The sequence below is a fragment of the Pongo pygmaeus genome, chromosome 12 (assembly GCF_028885625.2).
Source record: "Pongo pygmaeus isolate AG05252 chromosome 12, NHGRI_mPonPyg2-v2.0_pri, whole genome shotgun sequence".
In the NCBI taxonomy this organism is placed as follows: Eukaryota; Metazoa; Chordata; class Mammalia; order Primates; family Hominidae; genus Pongo; species Pongo pygmaeus.
In genome coordinates this window covers 85,099,026-85,121,350 of record NC_072385.2, presented here as the reverse complement: position 1 = coordinate 85,121,350, position 22,325 = coordinate 85,099,026, and the positions used below count along the sequence as shown (strand labels likewise).

At 44.1% G+C, this 22,325-nt stretch overlaps 1 protein-coding gene across 8 annotated transcripts in view; it reads left to right on the top strand.

Annotated features, from left to right (window-relative positions):
* The window catches only part of STON1 (stonin 1), a 65,465-nt gene that overhangs the window by 33,293 nt on the left and 9,847 nt on the right, over positions 1-22,325 (top strand). For 4 of the 8 annotated variants that reach the window (XM_063649387.1, XM_054474740.2, XM_054474736.2 and 1 more), the window contains exon 2: positions 14,274-16,247. In XM_063649387.1, the coding sequence (XP_063505457.1) occupies positions 14,321-16,247 (1,927 nt within the window). In that variant the 5' untranslated portion in view covers positions 14,274-14,320. Of the gene's footprint in view, positions 1-2,015; positions 2,119-14,273; positions 16,248-19,999; positions 20,280-22,325 lie in introns of all 8 variants that reach the window. The other 4 variants (XM_063649388.1, XM_063649385.1, XM_063649386.1 and 1 more) reach the window with 2 other exon arrangements.

Genomic DNA, 22,325 nt, shown 5'->3' with positions numbered 1-22,325 from the left:
TTTTTTATTTTTTTGAGATGGAGTTTCACTCTGTCACCCAGGCTGGAGTGCAGTGACACCATCTTGGCTCATTGCAACCTCCGCCTCTCAGGTTCAAGTGATTCTCCTGCCTCAGCTTCCCAAGTAGCTGGGATTACAGGTGCCCACCACCATGCCCGGCTAATTTTTGTGTTTTTAGTAGAGACGGGGTTTCACCATGTTGGTCAGGCTGGTTTCGATCTCCTGACGTCAGGTGATCCGCCCACCTCAGTCTCCCAAAGTGCTGGGATTACAGGCGTGAGCCACCGCACCCGACCTGTGACTGGGCATTTTAAAGAGAGAATGAGCTCAAGGGAGTCAGGGAAGTGAAAAATTACCAAAAGTGGGAAGGAGGGGTTGGTCCATGTGAAATCCATCTGGGTTTGCAAACTGGCATTTATCAAAGTTAGGCTCCTACTCTCCCACTGAGGCTGGAAGGCAGGGACCCTGTCTTCAGGCGTTGATTGAAACAAACATTGAATTCTTCAGGCAGCCTTGCATTTTCTCAGGCAGGCACTTTAAGAGGGGCTGGTGTTGTATTGGTGTGGCCTTGAGCCATTGGAAGCTATATTAGTGTTTGTTCAAGTTGTTACAGGCTGAAGTTGAAAGGCCTATTCAAGAAGCAGGCTCCAAGCCTGGCTAGAATTTGGTCAAAGAGAGAATCTATGTCACTATTCTCTAAATTTAGGAAATGAACAGATTATTAGAACAAGGTAAAAAAAAAAAAAAATTTGGCACCCAAATTCATGCTGGAAAAATGAAGGTTAAATGCCATAGGGGAGGGGCAGTGTTAAGGAATTGAGCTGGAACCAGCACTGACAATATTTGAAGGCATGGTTAGGTTTTGCTGTGGTTTAATATTTTACAAATGTTATTCCCTGTCACATAGCTGAACTAAATACCACACATGTTTGCGATTAAGCATTGTGAGCTGCAGAACGTATGTGTTAATAATATGGTTCATGCAGCCTGTGGGCACTTCTCCCATGACCTAAGATGAAGGTGAGGCTTTTTAATTTTCCTTAAGGTACTGTGTTTTCCGATGATTCCTTTTTGTCCCAAACTTTTGCTTTCCCCTTTAGAAGGAAGCGTTTTACAGGAATGGTATTTTATTTTTATTTATTTATTTATTTTTGAGACGCAGTCTTGCCCTGTCATCCAGGCTGGAGTGCAATGGCGCGATCTCAGCTCACTGCAATCTCCGCCTCCTGGGTTCAAGCGATTCTCCTGCCTCAGCCTCCTGAGTAGCTGGGATTACAGGCGCCCACCACTGTGCCCGGCTAATTTTTGTATTTTTAGTAGAGACGGGGTTTCGCCATGTTGGTTTCGAACTCCTGACCTCAGGTGATTCTGCCCACCTCGGCCTCCCAAAGTGCTGCGATTACAGGCGTAAGCCACTGCACCTGGCCAGGAATGGTATTTTAAATACTGTCATAGCAAGCCCTTAAGAAAATTCTTCACAGCTGCATGTTAACACACTGGCCTGTCCCTGACTTTGGCTTTGTTTCCAGGATGTACAGTTGTTTCTGGAATGTACAGTAGCTAGATTGCAGCCTTCCAATCATACAAAAACAGACTGAGGGTTTGGAAATGCTGCTAAAGTCTAGTTACAATGTTGCTCTTGAGGAGTCTGGCGCTATAGGGAGTCTGAGAATTCCTTATTTGAAAAACAGCCAATGGAACCACACAGACACACTGAAATTAAGACATTCTTTCTCTAGATTATGCAGCATTGTTACAGAGCAAAGAAAAGCCACAGGCATAAAGGACTCAATTCAGCCCTCTGCTGAAGGAGAGGGTATTCCTGAGGCTTGAGTAGGAATTGGCCCAACAGGGACAGTTTGGTTGGGCTGATACCAGGAGGCTACTGAGAGGTGTTGATGATGCCTTCCTGAGCTCTGCTGAATACCTCCTTGGCATCAGTCCTCCCCCAACATCTAGCAGAAACAGAGGAGCCAGACATTAGGGACCACATTGAGGGGTGCTTTTTCCCACAGATGCATACTGAAGTGGGGACAAACTCTTCAGCTGCAAATGACCTGGATTGCTGTTTCACCTATCACATGCATCTAATCTGACTTCAACAATCTACAGGAGAAGGTAGAACTTCATATTTACATTTTATTTGAGTGGTTTATGAAGAAAAGTAGAGGAAAACTGCAAAGAACGGCAGAAGTAGACTCTTGAGGTTGGAGGGGAGTGGGGGATGATGGTGTGGGAGGAATGGACTTTGCAGGGAGTTACACAAAATTTGGAAAATTACACAGAATACTGGAATCGCCACTAAAAGAGAGGCGGGGCACCTAAATCTATTTATTAGACAACAATTCTGAGAAATTGTTCATCAGTAAGGATAGGACAGCCAGCTGATGCAGTCAAGAAGGGGCAGGAAATAGGGCGAGCAGAGTTATGAAAGCCATTCTCAGAAATGACCCAAATTTGTACTGAGCTGTTGTTCTTGAGCAACCTTGGGGAAAATTATCACAGTCTGCTTTTCCCACAGCCTGATGTCCAAGGGGCAGATATGTGTGGTGGGCTTGCTGGAGAAATAGGCTCTTCTCAGGTGAGAACAGCATCCTTCCAATCTAGAGCTCCTGGCTCCGGGAAGTGGGGCTCTACCCTGGTGCTGTTTCATTAGCGAAGGGTGGGGTGGTGGAGGGTGCAGAAAAGGCAGGACCCCTGACACCAGCAAGGCATTGGATCTCTCTGGACCTCTAGGTGGTGGACTTTGGGATCGGACAGACCTGGTCACAGTCTAGGTTCCACGTCTTACTGGTCGGGCAACTTTAGGCAAGTAGCTTAACTTCTCCGAACTTATTTTCCTTTTCTACCAAATAATGATAATATTATTTCATGAGATTGTGAGTATTAAATGAGATCATGCATATACAGCCTATAGCCCTTAGCACACCGTGAACACATAGTTATTTGATAAATGTTTGTTAGTGTGGTTAATTGAACAGAAAGCCTTCAATGTCTTCCTAACCTAAAATCCAGTGATTCTTTGAACTGGGGAGGGCAGTAGAGAGATTTAATTTGTGGAAAAATGAAAAGATCATTTAAAATTATTCAATCAGAAATGTATTAAGCTTTGTGTATTTGTGTCAGGCATTTGTAGACAGTGTGGAAAATGTGTTATCCAGTGATTCTTTGAACTGGGAGGGAAGTAGAGAGATTTAATTTGTGGAAAAGTGAAAAGACCATTTAAAATTATTCAATCAGAAATGCATTAAGCTTTTTGTATTTGTGTCAGGCATTTGTAGACAGTGTGGAAAATGTCTTAATAAATGAGACATGCCCTTTCCTTGAAAAAGCTTCAGTCTCACTCTCAAAGAATGTATGAATTTTTTCCTATGATGGCTTGAAAGATTTTATCTTTAAATTCCTTTTTGTGAGATTGTTTTTCCATACCAGTGCTTCTTATTTATAGGGCTTGTTGCAAGTAATTTGCAATATTGTTACAGGTTGAGTATCCTTTACACCAAATGCTCAGACCAGAAGTGTTTTAGATTTTTTTGGATTTTGGAATATTTGCATCCCCAAGTCTAAAATGCTCAAGTGAGCTTTTCCTTTGAGTGTCATGTTGGCATTCAAAACATTTTGAATTTTGGAGCATTTCAGATTTTGTGTTTTTGAATTAGAGATAATCAATTTGTAATAATATTTAAGGTATTGCTGTTTGTGAAAGATGTATTTTTAAACGATTTAGAGTCAATTCATGATAATCTCCATAATACTCTTACAAGAATTCCAGGCTGGGCATGGTGGCTCATGCCTGTAATCCCAGCGCTTTGGGAGGCCTAGGCAGGCAGATCACTTGAGGTCAGGAGTTTGAGGCCAGCCTCGCCAACATGGCGAAACCCCATCTCTAGTAAAAATACAAAAATTAGCAGGGCGTGGTGATGCGCATCTGTAATCTCAGCTACTCGGGAGGCTGAGGCAGGAGAATCACTTGAACCCGGGAGGTAGAAGTGCAGTGAGCTGAGATTGCACCACTGCACTCCAGCCTGGGTGACAGAGTGAGACTTAGTCTCAAATTAAAAAAAAAAAGAATTCCAATATGATTTCTTAAGTGGGAGAAAGGGGTGGAGTGTACGAACTGTGTGCGAGTGCAACCTTTGTTCATGTTTTGTATGAACCCTCCTATTGCTGATCACCACTTAAAATGGTAGGGACAATTAGTTAGTTCAGGGCTTCCCTAAATATGGGGAGTGCTAAATTCTGGGCACATCCAAGAGCACGTGCTAGGCTTTTGAATGCCATTTGTCACACATGTTGAGGTCTAAGGTTGCAAACCATTGTATCCTAGATCCTTGTTATTCCTGGTGTGAATAGACATGTGTGCCTACTTTTAATTTCTTCTTGAGTTCAGTGCTTTGAAAACAGACAGCTGAAGAAAATGTCTAATAGTCTAAAGAGGAAGCAAACACTTTCCTAGAAACCTTCGAACCTCAGAAATGGATTTCTAGAAATTCTCGCCGTAATACATTCTCCTTTTCTTTCTGGGCCTCATTCAGAGTTTTGATGTCTCAACTGTCTCTGAGTTTTTTTTTTTTTTCCTCTTTCCCCAGAGTCTTGCACTATCCCATAGGCTGGAGTGCAGTGGAGTGATCTTGGCTCACTGCAACCTCCACCTCCTGGGCTCAAGCGATTCTCCTGCCTCAGCCTCCCGAGTAGCTGTGAGGAGCACCACCACACCCAGCTAATTTTTGTATTTTTGGTAGAGACACGGTTTCACCATGTTGGCCAGGCTGGTCTTGAACTCCTGGCCTCAAGTGATCTGCCCGCCTTGGCCTTCCAAAGTGCTGGGATTACAGGCATGGGCCACTGTGACTGGCATTGTCTCTGAATTTTGTGTGGAATTGTCCTCTAGGAGTTTGCAGGGTATTCCAGATTGAAAATAGACCTTTGAAAAGTATGGGGCACGCAGGCTGGGATGGAATCCACAGCTGAGGGAAAAGCCAGGGAATCAGAATAGAGGAATCTTTGCTTCAGAGGAAGGCAGCTGGCGACTTGATGCCAGGAGTCTTTGGTTCCCAGCTCTGCACTAACTGGATTTGAGACTTTGGGGAAAGTGCCCAGATGCTGTGGTCTGCTCTGGATTGTCATGCAGTTTAAATGAGATGTTGCCTGTGAAGGGCTTTCTGGGAGGAACAGGTACATATCTAGACCAACCCTACTTGTAATGCAGGAACAAAACAAAACTGAAATTACATAGATGCTGCCCCTTGAATACTCTTGGATTCCAGTGTCTCAAAGTGCATAGGGTAAAGTAGCAGATGACTGAGGAAAATGCATCTAAACTTCTCTGAGCCTTCTTATCTCTCAGAGACCCAATAGGCTTCTGACAGACCAAGGCTCTGGACAGGGTGTGGCCCCCTTTCCTATGAGAGGATTAGGAGGGAAGGAAAGGGAAAGAAGGTGCTGCATAAAATTGATCTTAGTTGTTTACTTTGTGCCAACTGACTGGTGGGGGTTTTGAGACCAGAATAGAAAGATGAAGTCATATAGAAGGATCAGGTGAAAGAGGTGAGAGAAATGGAAGCAAGTGTAAAAAGGATTGATAGGCCGGGCACGGTGGCTCACGCCTGTAATCCCAGCACTTTGGGAGGCCAAGGCAGGCGGACCACAAGGTCAGGAGTTCGAGACCAGCCTGGCCAACATGGTGAAACCCTGTCTCTACTAAAAATACAAAAATTAGCCTGGCACGGTGGTAGGCACCTGTAATCCCAGCTACTCGGGAGGCTGAGGCAGGAGAATTGCTTGAACCTGGGAGGCAGAGGTTGCAGTGAGCCAAGATCATGCCACTACACTCCAGCCTGGGTGACAGAGGAAGACTCCATCACGGGAAAAAACAAAAAGGATTAATAAAGGAAGATAGCAACAGATTGAAGAGGGGAGGAAGAGGAGGTCAGTGGGAAACAGGCCTCCCCTCGACAATGGGGAATCAGAGCTGCTGACTCCAGAACAGTATTAAACTTCCAGGACAAAGGTTTGGGTTCCTATTGGGCACCATATGAAGTTCTATTTGGTTGAGTAAACTCACATCACATTTGCTGAGTGCCTCCTATGGAAGAGTCCTGGACGGGGGTGAAAGTTGGACAGTGAGGGTGTAGGAGTGCACTTTGCATAGATCTGGGGTTCAAGGTAGGAGATGTTTGTGTAAGGTTTGCTTTTAAAAAATTCAGGGCTGCTTACAAAGTAATGGGCTTGATTTCTTTTGTCCTGCTTATGGAAATCAGTTTATTTGTCTCATAATAAGCAAAAACTGAAGAAACCAACACCACTGTTGCAAATTTTGAAGCTACAAGGAAAACTGATGAGGTGAAATTTTTGGCATACATCAGAATCGTATTCAGTCTGAAACGGAATTATTTCCTCTTTTTCTTTTCTTTTTAATAAACCCAACTAAAGTAAATATTTTCCTGAGCTCTCACCCCTATAGGAGGCATTATTTTGGCCTTCTGAAGAGGGTGAGATGGAGAAATAGTGCTGCTCATTTCCTACCTCTGAGCCTCCTGGTGGGTCCCATGGAAACTCTGCTCTCCCTGCTCTGAGGGAAGGTGCTTCACAGCAACTTCAGCCTAAGGGCAGTGACAGTGAAATGGCCTCCAGAGAGCCAGCATCCTGGGCTGCCCTCCGCTGTGTGTTTTTGTGCCCTCAGTAATGTGTGGATGCAGCAAATGACAACAGTGAGTGCTCTGTCCCCAGCGGAGCCCCAGGCCCTCTCACTCTTTGTGTTGGCTAGTTTCCAAGGTTAAATGATTGCATTGGTTGAAGCTTCATTATCCACAAGGGGAGGCAAGACAGTGGGCTGGAGGGAGAAAAATAGGCCTTTCCCACGGGCATGATTCCAGCAGGGTTTGCATTTTTATATCAGTAGATCTCAGGGACTTTCATTTTCTGTCAGTTTGGACCGTTTGCCCTATCCCAGCTACTTGGGAGGCTGAGGCAGGAGGATCACTTCAGCCCAGGAATTTGAGACCAGCCTTGGAAACAGCAAGGTCCCACCTCTGAAAGATAAATAAATAAATATCCCAGCACTAAAGCCCATGTATTTAGTGGTAATACAATTTCTGCTTTTGACAACATTTTCCACTGGACGTCAGCCGCCACAGTATCACTTTGGAGTTGGAAAGGACCACAGAGCTCATTCTAGTGTAATCCCTCAATGTCTGGAGGGGCTGTGCACACAGCTAGTGAGTGACAGAGCAGTGCCCAGAATTTGGGTTACCCAAGCCCCACATCAGTGTTGTGGTCCTTACACTTCACTGCCTCTGGTGTCATTAGAATAATTTCAGCAATTTGTTGTATCAGGTTGGGCTGAAGAGACCTGTATTCAAATCCTGGTTTTTCCACACCTAGGTATATACTCAAGAAAAAGGATCACACGAAACTTATACACAAATATTCAGAGCAGCATTATTTAAAATAACTAAAAAGTGGAAACAAACCAAATGTCTATCAACTGATAAATGGATAAACAAAGTGTCATATTTCCGTGCAGTGGACTACTCTTCAGCCTTGAAAAGGAAGGAAGCAGTGATATGTGCTACCACATGGATGACCTTGGAAACATTATGCTAGGTGAAAGAAGCCAGACACAAAAGCCATATGTTGTATGATTCAATTTATATGAAATGTCCTGAATAGGCAAATTCATAGAGACAGAAAGTAGTTTAGTGGTTTCTAGGGCCTGTGGGGAGGGGAGTATGTGGAGTGACTACTAGTAAGTATACAGGGTTTATTATTGGGATGATAAGAATGTTGTGGAATTTGGCCAGGTGCGGTGGCTCGCACCTGTAATCCCAGCACTTTGGGAGGCTGAGGCAGGTGGATCACTTGAGATCAGGAGTTTGAGACCAGCTTGGCCAACATGGTGAAACCCTGTTTCTACTAAAAATACAAAAATTAGCTGGGTGTGGTGGCGTGCATCTGTAATCCCAGCTACTTGGGAGGCTGAGGCAGGAGAATCAATTGAACCCTGGAGGTGGAGGTTGCAGTGAGTTGAGATCGGACCACTGCACTCTAGCCTGAGTGACAGAGTGCAACTCCGCCTCAAAAAAAAAAAAAAAAAAAAAAAAAAAAGAAAGAATGTTGTGGAATTTGATAGTTGTGATGCTTGCACAATTCTGTTAACATACTAAACATACTAAAAGCCACTGAATTCACACTTTTTTAAAAGGGTGAATTCATGGTATAAGAATTATATCTCAATAAAGCTGTTATTTAAAAGATTCTGGCTCTACCTCTTACTGGCTGGGTGACTTTAGGCAATGAACCTAAAGCCAAGTCATCTCAGCTATGAAACAGGAATAATAATACACTTCACAGGGTCTTTTTGATAAATGAGATTGTGAATTTGAAAATGCTTCTAAACTATAAACCTCACATATTTTTGGACTGTCAATGGGTTATAAGTTCATTATAAATTGGATTTTTAATCTTCTCCTCCTGTGTTTTTCACAATACTAACAAGGTCTGGGTACATAGTGATCACTCAAATAAAGATTTATTGAGTTGATTCAAATGTATTCTAGTTTTATTCAATTGTGGTAAATGAAACTACACAACAGGAAATCTACTCTTTTAAAAGTTTTTAAGTGTTAAAAACAGTGTTATGAATGATATGCACATTGTTGTACAGCAAATCTCTAGAACCTTTTCATCTTACATAACTGAAACTATATCCACTGAACAGCAACTTCCCATTTTTACTTTCTCCCAGTTCCTGGCAAATGCCATTTTACTTTCTGTGGTATGAGTTAGACTACTTTACATACTTTGTGTAAAAGGAGTCATGTAGGATTTGTCCTTCTGTGATGGGCTTACTGCACTTAGCATAATGTGCTGAAGGTTCATCTATGTTGCAACCTGCATCAGAATTTTCTTCCTTTTAATACTGAATAATATTCTATTGTATGAATATGCTGCATTTTCCTTATGCATCCATCCATCGATGAACATTTAAGTTGTTTCCATGTTGACTATTGTAAATAATGATGCAATGAATATGAGAGTGCAAATATTTTTTCAAGACCTTGTTTTAAATTCTTGTGGATAGGCTGGGCGCAGTGACTCATGCCTGTAATCCCAGCACTTTGGGAGGCCGAGGCGGGTGGATCACCTGAGGTCGGGAGTTCAAAACCAGCCTGACCAACATGGAGAAACCCCATCTCTACTAAAAATACAAAATTAGCCGGGCATGGTGGCGCATGCCGGTAATCCCAGCTACTTGGAAGGCTGAGGCAGGAGAATCACTTGAACCCGGGAGGCAGAGGTTGTGATGAGCCGAGATTGTGCCACTGCACTCCAGCCTGGGCAACAAGAGCAAAATTCCGTCTCAAAAAACAAACAAATAAATAAATAAATAAGTAAATAAATTCTTTTGGATAAATACCCAGAAGTGGGATTGCTGGATCATACGGTAGTTCTATTTTTAATTTTTTTTTTTCGAGATGCGGTTTTGCTCTTGTTGCCCAGGCTGGAGTGCAATGGTGTGATACCCATTCACTGCAACCTCTGCCTCCTGGGTTCAAGCGATTCTCCTGCCTCAGCCTCCCAAGTAGCTGAGATTACAGGTGCGCGCCACCACACCTGGCTAATTTTGTATTTTTAGTAGAGACAGGGTTTCACCATGTTGGCTAGGCTGGTCTTGAACTCCTGGTCTTAGGTGATCCACCTGTCTCGGCCTCCCAAAGTGCTGGGATTAGAGGTGTGAGCCACCGCACCTGGCCCTATTTTTAGTTTTTTGAGGGCCTTCCATATTGTTCCCCATCGTGGCTGCACCACTTTACATTCTCAGCAACAATGCACAAGGGTTCCGATTTCCTACATCCTTGCCAAAATTTATTGTTTTCCCTTTTTTTTTTTTTTTTTTTGAGACAGAGTCTCACTGTGTTGCCCAGGCTGGAGTGCAGTGGGATCTCGGCTCACTGCAACCTCTGCCTCCCAGGTTCAAGTGATTCTCATGCCTCAGCCTCCTGAGTAGCTGGGATTTCAGGCACCTGCCACACCCAGATAATTTTTGTATTTTTAGTAGAGATGAGTTTTCACCATGTTGGCCAGACTGGTCTTGAACTCCTGACCTCAAGTGATCCTCTCGCCTTGGCTTTCCAAAGTGCTGGGGTTATAGGTGTGAGCCACTGTGCCTGGCCATATTATCCTTTTTTTTTTTTTTTTTTTTTTTTTTAAAAAAAGAAAATAATGGCCATTCTAAAAGGTATGAGGTGATACCTCGTTGTAGTTTTAATTTGCATTTTCCTGATGATTAGTGATGTTGAGCATCTTTTCATATATTTTCTGGCTATTTGTATGTCTTTTTTGGAGACATGTCTATTCAAGTACTTTGCCAATTACTAAATTGCGTTATTTATTTTCTTGTTGTTGAGTTTATTGAGTTCCTTATATGTTTTGGATATTAATTCCTTATAAGAAATACCGTTTGCAGGCCGGGCGCGGTGGCTCATGCCTGTAATCCCAGCATTTTGGGAGGTGGAGACGGGCGAATCACTAGGTCAGGAGATCGAGACCATCCTGGCTAACACGGTGAAACTCCATCTCTACTAAAAATACAAAAAATTAGCCGGGCGCGGTGGCGGGTGCCTGTAGTCCCAGCTACTTGGGAGGCTGAGGCAGGAGAATGGCGTGAACCTGGGAGGCGGAGCTTGCCGTAAGCCGAGATCGTGCCACTGCACTCCAGCCTGGGTGACTGAGCGAGACTCTGTCTCAACAAAAAAAAAAAAAAAAAAAAAGAAATACTGTTTGCAAATATTTTCTCATATTCTTTATGTTAACTTTTTACTCTGTTGATTGTTTCCTTTGCTGTGCAGAAACTTTTAAGTTTAATGGTGTCTCACTTTTCTGTTTTTGCTTTTGTTGCCTGTGCTTTGCTGTCATATCCAAGAAATCATTGCCAAGACCAATGTTATGAAGATTTTCCTCTGCGTTTTTTTCTAAGAGTTTTATAGTTTTCGCCAGGTGTGGTGGCTCATCCCTGTAATCCTAGCACTTTGGGAGGCCAAGGCGGGCAGATCACGAGGTCAAGAGTTTGAGACCAGCCTGACCAAAGTGGGGAAACCCCATCTCTACTAAAAATACAAAAATTAGCCAGGCATGGTGGTGTGTGCCTGTAATCCCAGCTACTCAGGAGGCTGAGGCAGGAGAACTGATTGAACCAGGGAGGCAGAGGTTGCAGTGAGTCGAGATCCGGCCACTGCATTCCAGCCTGAGCAACAGAGCAAGACTCCATTTCAAAAAAAATAAAATAAAATAAAATAAAAGAAACAACAAAAAAAAAACAGAGGTGTTTGTTTTTGGTTTGTTTTTTGTAGGAGCGGAGATTCACTCTTGTTGCCCAGGCTGGCTGGAGTGCAATGGCACAATCTTGACTCACTGCTACCTCCACCCCTGGGTTCAAGCGATTCTCCTGCCTCAGCCTCCTGAGTAGCTGGGATTACAGGCGTGCACCACCACTCTTGGCTATTTTTTGTATTTTTAGTAGAGACGCGGTTTCACCATGTTGCCCAGGCTGATCTCGAACTCCTGACCTCAGGTGATCCGTCTGCCTCGGCCTCCCAAAGTGCTGGGATTACAGGCATGAGCCACTGCGCCCGCCAAAACAAACAAACAAAAAAAAAACAACAAAAAAAACAGTTTTATAGTTTCAAGTCTTATGTTTAAATCTTTTATGTATCTTTTTCTGAGATGGAGTTTCACTCTGTCGCCCGGGCTGAAGTGCAGTGACACAATCTCAGCTTACTGCAACCTCTGCCTCCCGGGCAATTCCCCTGACTTAGCCTCCTGAGTAGCTTAGATTACAGGTGTGTGCCACCAGGCCTGGCTAATTTTTTTGTATTTTTAGTAGAGATGGGGTTTCACCATGTTGGCCAGGCTGGTCTTGGACTCCTGACCTCAGGTGATCCACCCACCTTGGCCTCCCAAAGTTGTTGGGATTGCAGGTGTGAGCCACTGCACCCAGCCTCTTTCATCCATTTTGAGTTGATGGTTGTGTATGATATAAGACAAGCTTGTCCAACCTGCAGCCCACAGGCTACATGTAGTCCAGGACGGCTTTGAATGCTGCCCAATACAAATTTGTAAACTTTCTTAAAACGAGATCTTTTTTTTTTTTCTTTTTTTAACTCATCAGCTGTCTTTAGTGTTAGTGTATTTTGTGTGTGGCCCAACACAATTCTAATTCTCCTTCTTCTCCTTCTCCTCCTTCTCCTCCTCCTCCTCCTCTTTCTCCTCCTTCTCCTCCTTCCTTTTTTATTGAGATAGAGTTTCTCTCTGTCGCCCAGGCTGGAGCGCAATGGTGCGATCTCAGCTCACTGCAACCTCCTCCTGTCAGGTTCAAGCAATTCTCCTGCCCACCACCATGCCTGGCTAATTTTTGGGCAGGTACCCACCACCATGCTTGGTTAACTTTTGTATGTTTAGTAGAGACTGGGTTTTGCCATGTTGGCCAGGCTGGTCTCGAACTCCTGACCTCAAGTGATCTACTCACCTTGGCCTCCCAAAGTGCCGGGGTTATAGGTGTGAGCCACTGTGCCTGGCCTTAACTCTTCTTCCTCCAATGTGGCTGAGGGAAGCCAAAAGATTGGACATCTCTCTTTTGCATGTGGATATCAAGTTTTTTCAACACCACTTTTTTTTTTGTTTGAGACAAAGTTTCGCTCTCGTTGCCCAGGCTGGAAAAGAATGACACAGTCTCTGCTCACTGCAACCTCTGTCTCCTGGGCTCAAGCGATTTTCCTGCCTCAGCCTCCTGCGTAGCTGGGATTACAAGCATGCACCACCATGCACAGCTAATTTTTTGTATTTTTAGTAGAGACGGGGTTTCTCCATGTTGGTCAGGCTGGTCTCGAACTCCTGACCTCAGGTGATCCGCTCTCCTTGGCCTCCCAAAGTGCTGGAATTAGAGATGTGAGCCACTGCACCCAGCCCTCTTTCTTCCTCTTTTTTTTTTTTGAGACGGAGTCTCGCTGTGTTGCCCAGGCTGGAGTGCAGTAGCGCATTTGTGGCTATAAAGTTCCCTGTGAGTACTGCTTTTGCTGCATCCCATAAATTTTGGTGTGCTGTGTTTTCATTTTCATTTGTCTCAAGATATTTTCTAATTCCCTTTTTTATTTCTTCTTTGATCCATTGGTTGTTCAAGAGTATGTTAATTTTCAAATATTTGTGAATTTTTTAGTTTTCCTTCTATTATTAATTTCTAGTTTTATTCCATTGTGGTTAGAAAAAATGTTTTTGTGATTTCAATCTTCTCACATTTGTTAAGATTTGTTCTGTAACCTAACGTGATCTGCTTTGGCGAATGTTCTGTGTGTGCTTGAGAAGAATATGTGTTCTGCTGCTGTTAGGTGGAATGTTCTCTATATGTCTGGCAGTTTAGTTTAGTTTATAGTGTTCAAGTCTATTGTTTCTTTGCTGGTCTTCTGTCTGGATATTCTGTGTATTGTTGAAAGTATGGTGTTGAAATCTCCAATTATTAGTGAGTGGCTATCTATTTCTCCCTTCAGTTCTGTTAATGTTTGCTTCATATATTTGGGTGCTCTGATGTTGGATATATAAATATACATATATATTTTGAGATGGAGTTTCACTCTGTCACCCAGGCTGGAGTGCAGTGGCACTATCTCAGCTCACTGCAACGTCTGCCTCCCAGGTTCAAGAGATTCTCCTGCCTCAGCTTCCCTAGTAGCTGGGATTACAGGTGCCCACCACCATGCTTGGCTAATTTTTGTATTTTTTTGTAGAGACAGGGTTCTGCTATGTTGGCCAGACTGGTCTCGAACTGCTGACCTCAGGTGACCCGCTTGCCTCGGCCTCCCAAAGTGCTGGGATTACGGTTGTGAGCCACCATTCCCAGCTGGGTTAATATATATTTATAATTGTTATGTCTTCCTAGTGAATTGACTCTTTTATCATTGTATTATGTCCTTCTTTGTCTCCTATGATAGTTTTTGACTTAAAGTTTATTTTGCTTAAGTATGGCTACTCCTGCTCTCTCTTGAATAACATTTGCATGGAATATCTTTTTTCATCCTTTCACTTTCAGCATATGTGTGTCTTTAAATCTAAAGTGAGTTCCTTATAGACAGCATATAGTTGGATCATGTTTTTTTTTTTAATCCACTTAGCCACCAACAGAATTATAATTTTTAAGCATTTATCAGAACTAAAGACATTTAGTAATGATTGCCCCCTTCATTTTATATACCTATTTTCTCCTTATTTTATTTTTTTAACAGAGACAACCTATTTGATTTCTTGACACGACCACACTCTGATCCCAAAGATGTGCTCCACAAACCCAGGCAACTGGGTCACCTTTGATGATGATCCTGCTTTTCAGTCTTCTCAAAAGTCAAAGAATTTTCCTCTGGAGAATCAAGGTGTCTGTAGACCAAATGGACTGAAGCTGAACCTTCCTGGCCTCAGGGAATTTCCCAGTGGCTCTTCCTCCACCAGCAGCACTCCTCTCTCCTCCCCCATTGTAGACTTTTATTTCAGTCCAGGACCTCCAAGTAACTCTCCTCTTTCTACACCTACCAAAGACTTCCCAGGTTTTCCTGGCATCCCCAAAGCAGGGACTCATGTGCTTTATCCTATTCCAGAATCATCTTCAGGCAGCCCACTCGCAATATCAGGAGAATCTTCCTTACTGCCTACCAGACCAACATGTTTATCCCATGCCTTGTTACCCAGTGACCACTCATGTACACATCCAACTCCCAAAGTAAGTCTTCCAGATGAAGTTAATCCTCAACAGGCTGAAAGCCTAGGATTCCAAAGTGATGATCTCCCCCAGTTTCAGTATTTTCGAGAGAACTGTGCTTTTTCAAGTCCATTTTGGAAAGATGAAGGCAGTGATTCCCATTTCACCCTTGACCCACCAGGAAGCAAAAAGATGTTCTCATCAAGAGACAAGGAGATGCCTATTGATCAAAAAAGCCTAAACAAGTGTTCACTGAACTATATCTGTGAGAAGCTTGAACATCTCCAGTCAGCTGAGAACCAAGACTCACTTAGAAGTTTGTCTATGCACTGTCTATGTGCTGAAGAAAATGCCTCTTCCTTTGTCCCCCACACACTCTTCAGGAGTCAGCCAAAATCCGGATGGTCTTTCATGCTGAGAATTCCTGAGAAGAAGAATATGATGTCTTCCCGGCAATGGGGACCAATTTTTCTGAAAGTTTTGCCTGGAGGAATTTTGCAGATGTATTATGAACAGGGATTAGAAAAACCATTTAAAGAGATACAGCTTGATCCATATTGTAGGCTTTCTGAACCCAAGGTTGAGAACTTCAGTGTAGCAGGAAAAATCCACACTGTGAAGATTGAACATGTGTCTTACACAGAAAAAAGGAAATACCATTCTAAGACAGAAGTAGTTCATGAACCAGACATAGAGCAGATGCTGAAGTTGGGGTCCACATCGTACCATGACTTCCTTGACTTTCTGACTACCGTGGAGGAGGAGCTGATGAAGTTGCCAGCTGTTTCAAAACCAAAAAAGAACTACGAGGAGCAAGAAATTTCCTTGGAAATTGTGGACAACTTTTGGGGTAAAGTCACAAAAGAAGGAAAATTTGTTGAAAGTGCTGTGATAACTCAAATTTATTGCCTCTGCTTTGTGAATGGGAACCTGGAATGCTTTTTAACCTTGAATGACCTTGAGCTGCTGAAGCGAGATGAATCCTATTATGAGAAGGACTCAGAAAAAAAGGGGATTGATATTCTTGACTACCATTTTCATAAGTGTGTGAAAGTACAAGAATTTGACCAATCAAGAATCATTAAGTTTGTACCTCTGGATGCCTGCCGGTTTGAGCTGATGCGTTTCAAGACTTTGTATAATGGGGATGATCTTCCCTTTTCCTTGAAGTCTGTAGTGGTTGTCCAGGGAGCATACGTGGAACTTCAGGCTTTTGTCAACATGGCCCCATTGGCGCAGAGGTCATCCTATGCTGGTTCCTTAAGGTCCTGTGACAATATAATGATACACTTTCCTGTCCCATCACAGTGGATCAAGGCCCTTTGGACCATGAACCTCCAGAGGCAGAAGTCTCTGAAAGCCAAAATGAACCGCCGGGCATGTCTGGGGAGTTTACATGAACTTGAATCTGAACCTGTCATTCAAGTCACTGTGGGGTCAGCAAAATATGAGAGTGCCTACCAGGCAGTGGTATGGAAGATAGATCGGCTTCCAGACAAAAATTCAAGTAAATATTCAACACCCCAAGTTTATTTTCATGGGAAATAGCTTAAATATTCTCACGTTCCTCCTTGGGTTGAAACCAGGTAGAGACAGATGGCAATTTGTCAGCTGAGGCCATGCTTTGGGGTGGGAGATGGAACATTTAGCTAAACAGCTGGTTTATTTGTTTCCTTTTGCACCTATTTCTACCAGATAAGTTTAACTGTTGAACAGTTTTTAAATATCATACGAAATACCATGCTAGGCTAGGAATTTGTTGTGGATGGGGGCACTAAGAGAAAATTTGTTGATATCCATGGTTGAGATTAATGCATCAACTTCAAATGTTAAAAATATTTCTAATACAGCTGACATTCCCTAATTAATCTTTAAAGATCTGTCATCCATGAATATACCTGAACTTCTTTGCATTCTCAGCCGATACCACTTCTTCCTTAGGTTTGCTCCCTGCTCTTTGAAATAAGACTGCTTTCATTTTTACCCAAATTGATTTTTGTTAACTGAATTCACCCATTTGGCCATCTCAACTTGTATTGTTTTTGTTTTTGACATGGGATCTCACTCTGTCATCCAGGCTGGAGTACAGTGGCACGATCATGGCTCACTGCAGCCTCCACTTCCCAGGCTCAAGTGATCTTCCTGCCTCAGCCTCCTCAGTACCTGGGATTACAGATGCATACCATCGTGCCTGGCTAATTTTTTGTTTTTTAGTAGAGACGGGATCTCCCTATGTTGCCCAGGCTGCTCTTGAATTCCTGGGCTCAAGGGATCCTCCCACGTTGGCCTCCCAAAATGCTAGGATTACAGGTGTGAGCCACCTCATCTGGCCTAAACTGGTTGTTTTAGAATTAGGTGGACACACGTGAGTGTTAAAAATTCAGTTAATTTTTAAAAATTTTGCAAATAAAAAATTATCTAGAAGTCAGAACTTGAAAAGACAGTTATAGTACCACATTTATTTTGGAGTAGTAAGTAAGTAGTAGTGGGCATAATATAATAAAGTCAAAAACCAAATTTTAAAATTAGAGCTCTTCGCTCTTCCCTATTTTAGTTGAGTGTTGTTGGTTTTTTTTTTTTTTTCCCCTAGCAGAGCACTGGTCACTGGTCTCTGGAGTTAAGTTGGGGGCGGGGTTGGGGGACCTGAGTTGATGCATTCATCCATCCATCGATCCATCCATCCATTGATCCAAATCTTTTTTTTTCTTTTTTTTTTTTTGAGACGGAGTCTCACTTTCTCACCCAGGTGGAGTGCAGTGGCACAATCTTGGCTTACTGCAACCTCCGCCTCTCGGGTTCAAGTGATTCTCCTGCCTCAGCCTCCGGAGTAGCTGGAACTACAGGCGCCCACCACCATGCCTGGCTAATTTTTGTATTTCAGTAGAGACAGGGTTTCACCATATTGGCCAGGGTGGTCTCAGACTCCTGACTTTGTGATCCTCCCGCCTCGGCCTCCCAAAATGCTGGGATTACAGGCTTGAGCCACTGCGCCCGGCCCATCCATCCAAATCTTTACTGAGTACTTACTGTATACCAAGTGCCACATCAAGTGCTGGGGATAAAGATAAATAAAAATCTGATCCCTGTTTCCAGATGGCTCACAGCTGCTGTAGTCCTTCAGAGAAATTTAAGCTTATCTAGGCCCCTCCAGGCTGTGGACTTCAGAGGAAGCATTTTTCTTCGGGGTGGCCTTATGGCAGTGTTTCTCAAACCTGGCTATATTATTATTATTTTGAGATGGAGTCTTACTCTGTTGCTCAGGCTGGAGTGCAGGTTGATAGCTCACTGCAACCTCTGCCTCCCAGGTTCAAGTGCTTTTCCAGCCTCAGCCTCCCGAGTAGCTGGGACGACAGGCGTGAGCCACCACGCCTGGCTAGTTTTTGTATTTTTAGTAGAGATGGGGTTTTCCCATGTTGGCCAGACTGGTCTTGAACTCCTGACCTCAAGTGATCCACCCGCCTTGGCCTCCCAAAATGTTGGGATTACAGGTGTAAGCCACCACGCCTGGCCAAACCTGACTATATTAGAATAACTTGAAAGCTTTTAAATAATCTCAATGTTTAGGCTTCACTTCATGCTAATTAAATCAGAATCTCCGGCAGGGGTCAGGTGGAGGGGAGGGAGCCAGATTCCAAGTATTTTAAGATCTCTCCAGATATAAGGTGTAGCCAGAGGGAAGAACGGTGCTCTCCAGGTGTTGTAAAGTTGTAGAACCAGAAGAGCAAGCCCCAGACTACAATTGACTTGAGGGGCAGCACTGCCTGCACTCTGGAGGCCATGGGACCACCTTGTCCATAACTCTCTGTTTGTTGGTTTAACATCTGCTGACTGATGAGAGTTTGAGCTATGGGCAGGATCCTTCAGGTGAGAGACACAGGCTTAGTGAGCTGAGGAGCTCCAGGACCCTGTGAAGAAGGGAAGTTCTTACATTGTCTTTCTTCCTGACACCCCACACCCTTCTTCATTAATGCCAGCTTTCACCCCATAGCGTTCTCAAGACTCAGATTAATTATGTTCAGTTCCCCCACACTAGCAAGGATAGCTCAGGCTTAGGGCAGAGTGAAGTGGTGATGGTGCAGCCTGGTCACAGTGAATGGTCTCAAACAGCACATTCTGATCAACTCTGCTGTGATGGGAGGGAAGGTCAGTATCTTCTATGATATAATCCACTGAGATAATGTTTCCTGCTTTCTTTTTTTTTTTTTTTTTGGGATAGAGTGTTGCTCTGTCGCCCAGGCTGGAGTGCAGTGGTGTAATCTTGGCTCACTGCAACTGCCGCCTCCTGGGTTCAAGCAATTCTATTGGGTCAACCTCCCAAGTAGCTAGGATTACAGGCCCGCACCACCACACCCGGCTAATTTCTTATATTTTTTGTAGAGATGGGGTTTCACCATGTTGGCCAGGCTGGTCTCGAACTCCCGACCTCAGGTGATCCACCCGCCTCGGCCTCCCAAAGTGCTGGGATTAGAGGTGTGAGCCACCGTGCCTGGCCCCTGCTTTCTTTTATAACTTGGCTAGAGAGGCAAATTGAACTATTTGCATCATCATGCCAGAGAAACCAGTTTTAAGGTCTTCATACAAGGTTCCAAATGGTCTATTCTGAAAGTTATTTGTGCTAGTTTTAGGTTAGAGGGTTTAAACAAAATCAAAGTATTAGCTTTTGTTTTGCTAAACAAAAAGGGAAAGAGGCAGGCAGAAAGTCAGGCCGGCTGGAATGCCTATTGGAACCTCCTGGATCTGCAGGTTTCCCCTGAAATCTGGGTGATAAATTAACTCCTGTTGTTTTCCGTTGATCCTAGAGATGGTCTCAAGGACTGGAACAAAAGGTCCAAAGCAGTTTTTGCATAGACTTGAAGTGGTAATTACGCTTTTGAGAGAGAAGCACAATAGGCTCAGGCTGTGGGCTTGTCCACGTGGTGTCAGAGGGACAAGAGCACAGGTCCCCTTTGTAGTCCATTCCTATTGCTTTACTTAGAGCAATTCCTATTGCTCCGGGAGGCCCTAAAGGAAATAAGCACTTGGCTAAAGACTGGCCAGGGTAACCACACTTATTTTTCAAACTGAGAAACCATACCAATCATCTTTTCTAATTTTGGGAGTGCAGACATGTATGAAGCTTTTTGTGAAAATGATCCTGTTTATAACACTGCATTTTTTTTTTCAGAGTTAATGGTGTAGTTAACTGATTCAATCAACAATAATTTATTGAGAAAGAGGCTCACTCATTTACTCCACAAACATCTACTAAATTTCTTCTAGGTATAGGTTCTGTGCTGAGTGGTTAAGATATACAGACACAAACATGATTCCTACTCTACCAGAAACTTAACAGTCTAGAAGGTGAGAGAGACTCTGAAGCAGCTACCCAAATGTACTGTGGAAAAGTGCATAGTTCCAGGCTTGGACAAACATATGCACTTAGGGATCCCAGAGGAAAGGGTGATAAACTGCCTGGGGACTAGGGAGGGCTTCACTGAAGAGCTGATGGCTGGGAGAGTCAACAGAGTTTCCATCGAAGAAAGAAACAGCAGAACCACAGGTGTGCTGGTGGGGCATCTTACCTAAGTTTTGGGGCTGAGGGAGGGGTCGGGGAAGAGACCAGTGTATTAAGACCTTGTGGGTCATGCTGTGGGGTGTGAAGTTTATCTGTCAACAGGGCCTCGGGGTTGTTTTCAGGCATGACTGCTACAGAATCATATCTTGTTTCAGAAAGGCCGGCATGCAGTGCAGAGGAAAGATTTAGGAGTAGATTATAGACACAGGGAAGTTGGGAGGAGGTGAGGGATGCTGAGCAAAGGCAGTGGCAGAGAGAGAGGCAAGAGATGGGAGAGTGAATTCACGGGAGGTGCCCCTAAGTGATGACAGATTCTCTATGGGGATGAGGGAAAGGGAGGCGATGGGACAAGGTCAGGGGCTCTGGCTTTGGTGGATAGGTGGGCAATGGTGCCATTAGCTGAGATAACCTGGGATCTTCTCATCACTCATCCTTTTAAAATCTGTTTCCCAGTCCTGGCCACATGTTAGCATAATTAAAGCTTCAAACACATACCCATACTTGGGCCCCATCCCCTACTAATCGGGCTCTATGAAGATGAGGCCCAGGTATTGATGTTTATAAAGGCTCATGCAGCCAGGGTTGAGAACTACTGACCTGATCCCCTAGGCAGAGATCATTCCTCCCTGCTCTGCATATGCCTTTGTCTTCTAGAGCTCTGTTATTGCTCTCCCATGAGTATCTATTTATGAGACGGAGTCTCGCTCTGCCACCCAGGCTGGAGTGCAATGGCACGATCTTGGCTCACTGCAACCTCCACCTCCTGGGTTCAAGAGATTCTTCTGCCTCAGCCTCCCGAGTAGCTGGGACTACAGGTGTGCACCACCATGCCTGGCTAATTTTTGTATTTTTGGTAGAGACGGGGTTTTGCCATATTGGCCAGGCTGGTTTCAAACTCCTGACCTCGTGACCTGCCCGGTTTGGCCTCCCAAAATGCTGGGATTATAGTCATGAGCCACTGCGCCTGGCCTCCCCTGAGTATTTATTAGCAGCGGAGCTCACCAAGAACAATGACAAGAATGGACATTTCCAGGGAAAAGGCTGGACCTGATCTTGGCCTTCAGGAATTCTTTTGTAAAACCATCATATCACCAGGCCCACACAGGACAACATTTTACAGGCATGTCAGTCAATTACACAGTGATAATTCACTGAACAAATCCTGTGGGATCACAGCTGCTTTGTTGAGATCAGGTCTGTGCACAGAGAGGCGGCCCAGGGAAAACACAGTGGGGCTGTGTCAGGTGGCATCCAGAGGGCATGGTGCAGCTGTGGGCCTGGTTTGGGGCAGGACATTTCTGGGATTACAGGGCCCTGCCCCAAGCTTCTCCATTGAGGGGGTGGGGAGGGCAATGCAGAGAGTGAGAGGGTGCCACGGCAGGCTATAACCTAATTTGCCTCTTGAGAAGTATGGTAATAATAAGGTTGGAGCAGAGAGGAAATCTTTGTCCTAAGGCAGTGCTTCTGAAACTTTTGTATGCTCAGGAATCACCTTGTTAAAATGTGGATTCTGACTGAGCAAGTGGGATCTGGAATACTGTGTTTCTAACAAGTGCTGATGTGATGCCAATGCATCTGGCCCAAGGAACACACTTAGAATAGCAGGATCCCAGAATGCTTCTCTATTTTTCTATATGACTTTTAGATCAGTTGCGTATTTGGAGAACAAAAGTTTTTAAAAAGCTCTTTAAAATTTTATCCTTTTCAAGATAGTTTCTGAAAACTTTGCATTATTTGAAAAGATACTTCAAAATGGAAACTGAATGAATAGCACTGGAGTGCAGTGGCGAGGTCTCAGCTCACTGCAACCTCTGCCTCCCAGGCTCAAGCCATCCTCCCACCTCAGCCTCCCAAGTAGCTGGGACCACAGCACGTGCCACTACACCTGGCTAATTTTTTGTATTTTTGGTAGAGATAGGGTTTTGCCATATTGCTCAGGCTGGTCTCGAACTCCTCAGCTCAGGCAACCCACCCGCCTTGGCCTTCCGAGTGCTGGGATTATAGGTATAAGCTACCGCACCTGGCAAGAAC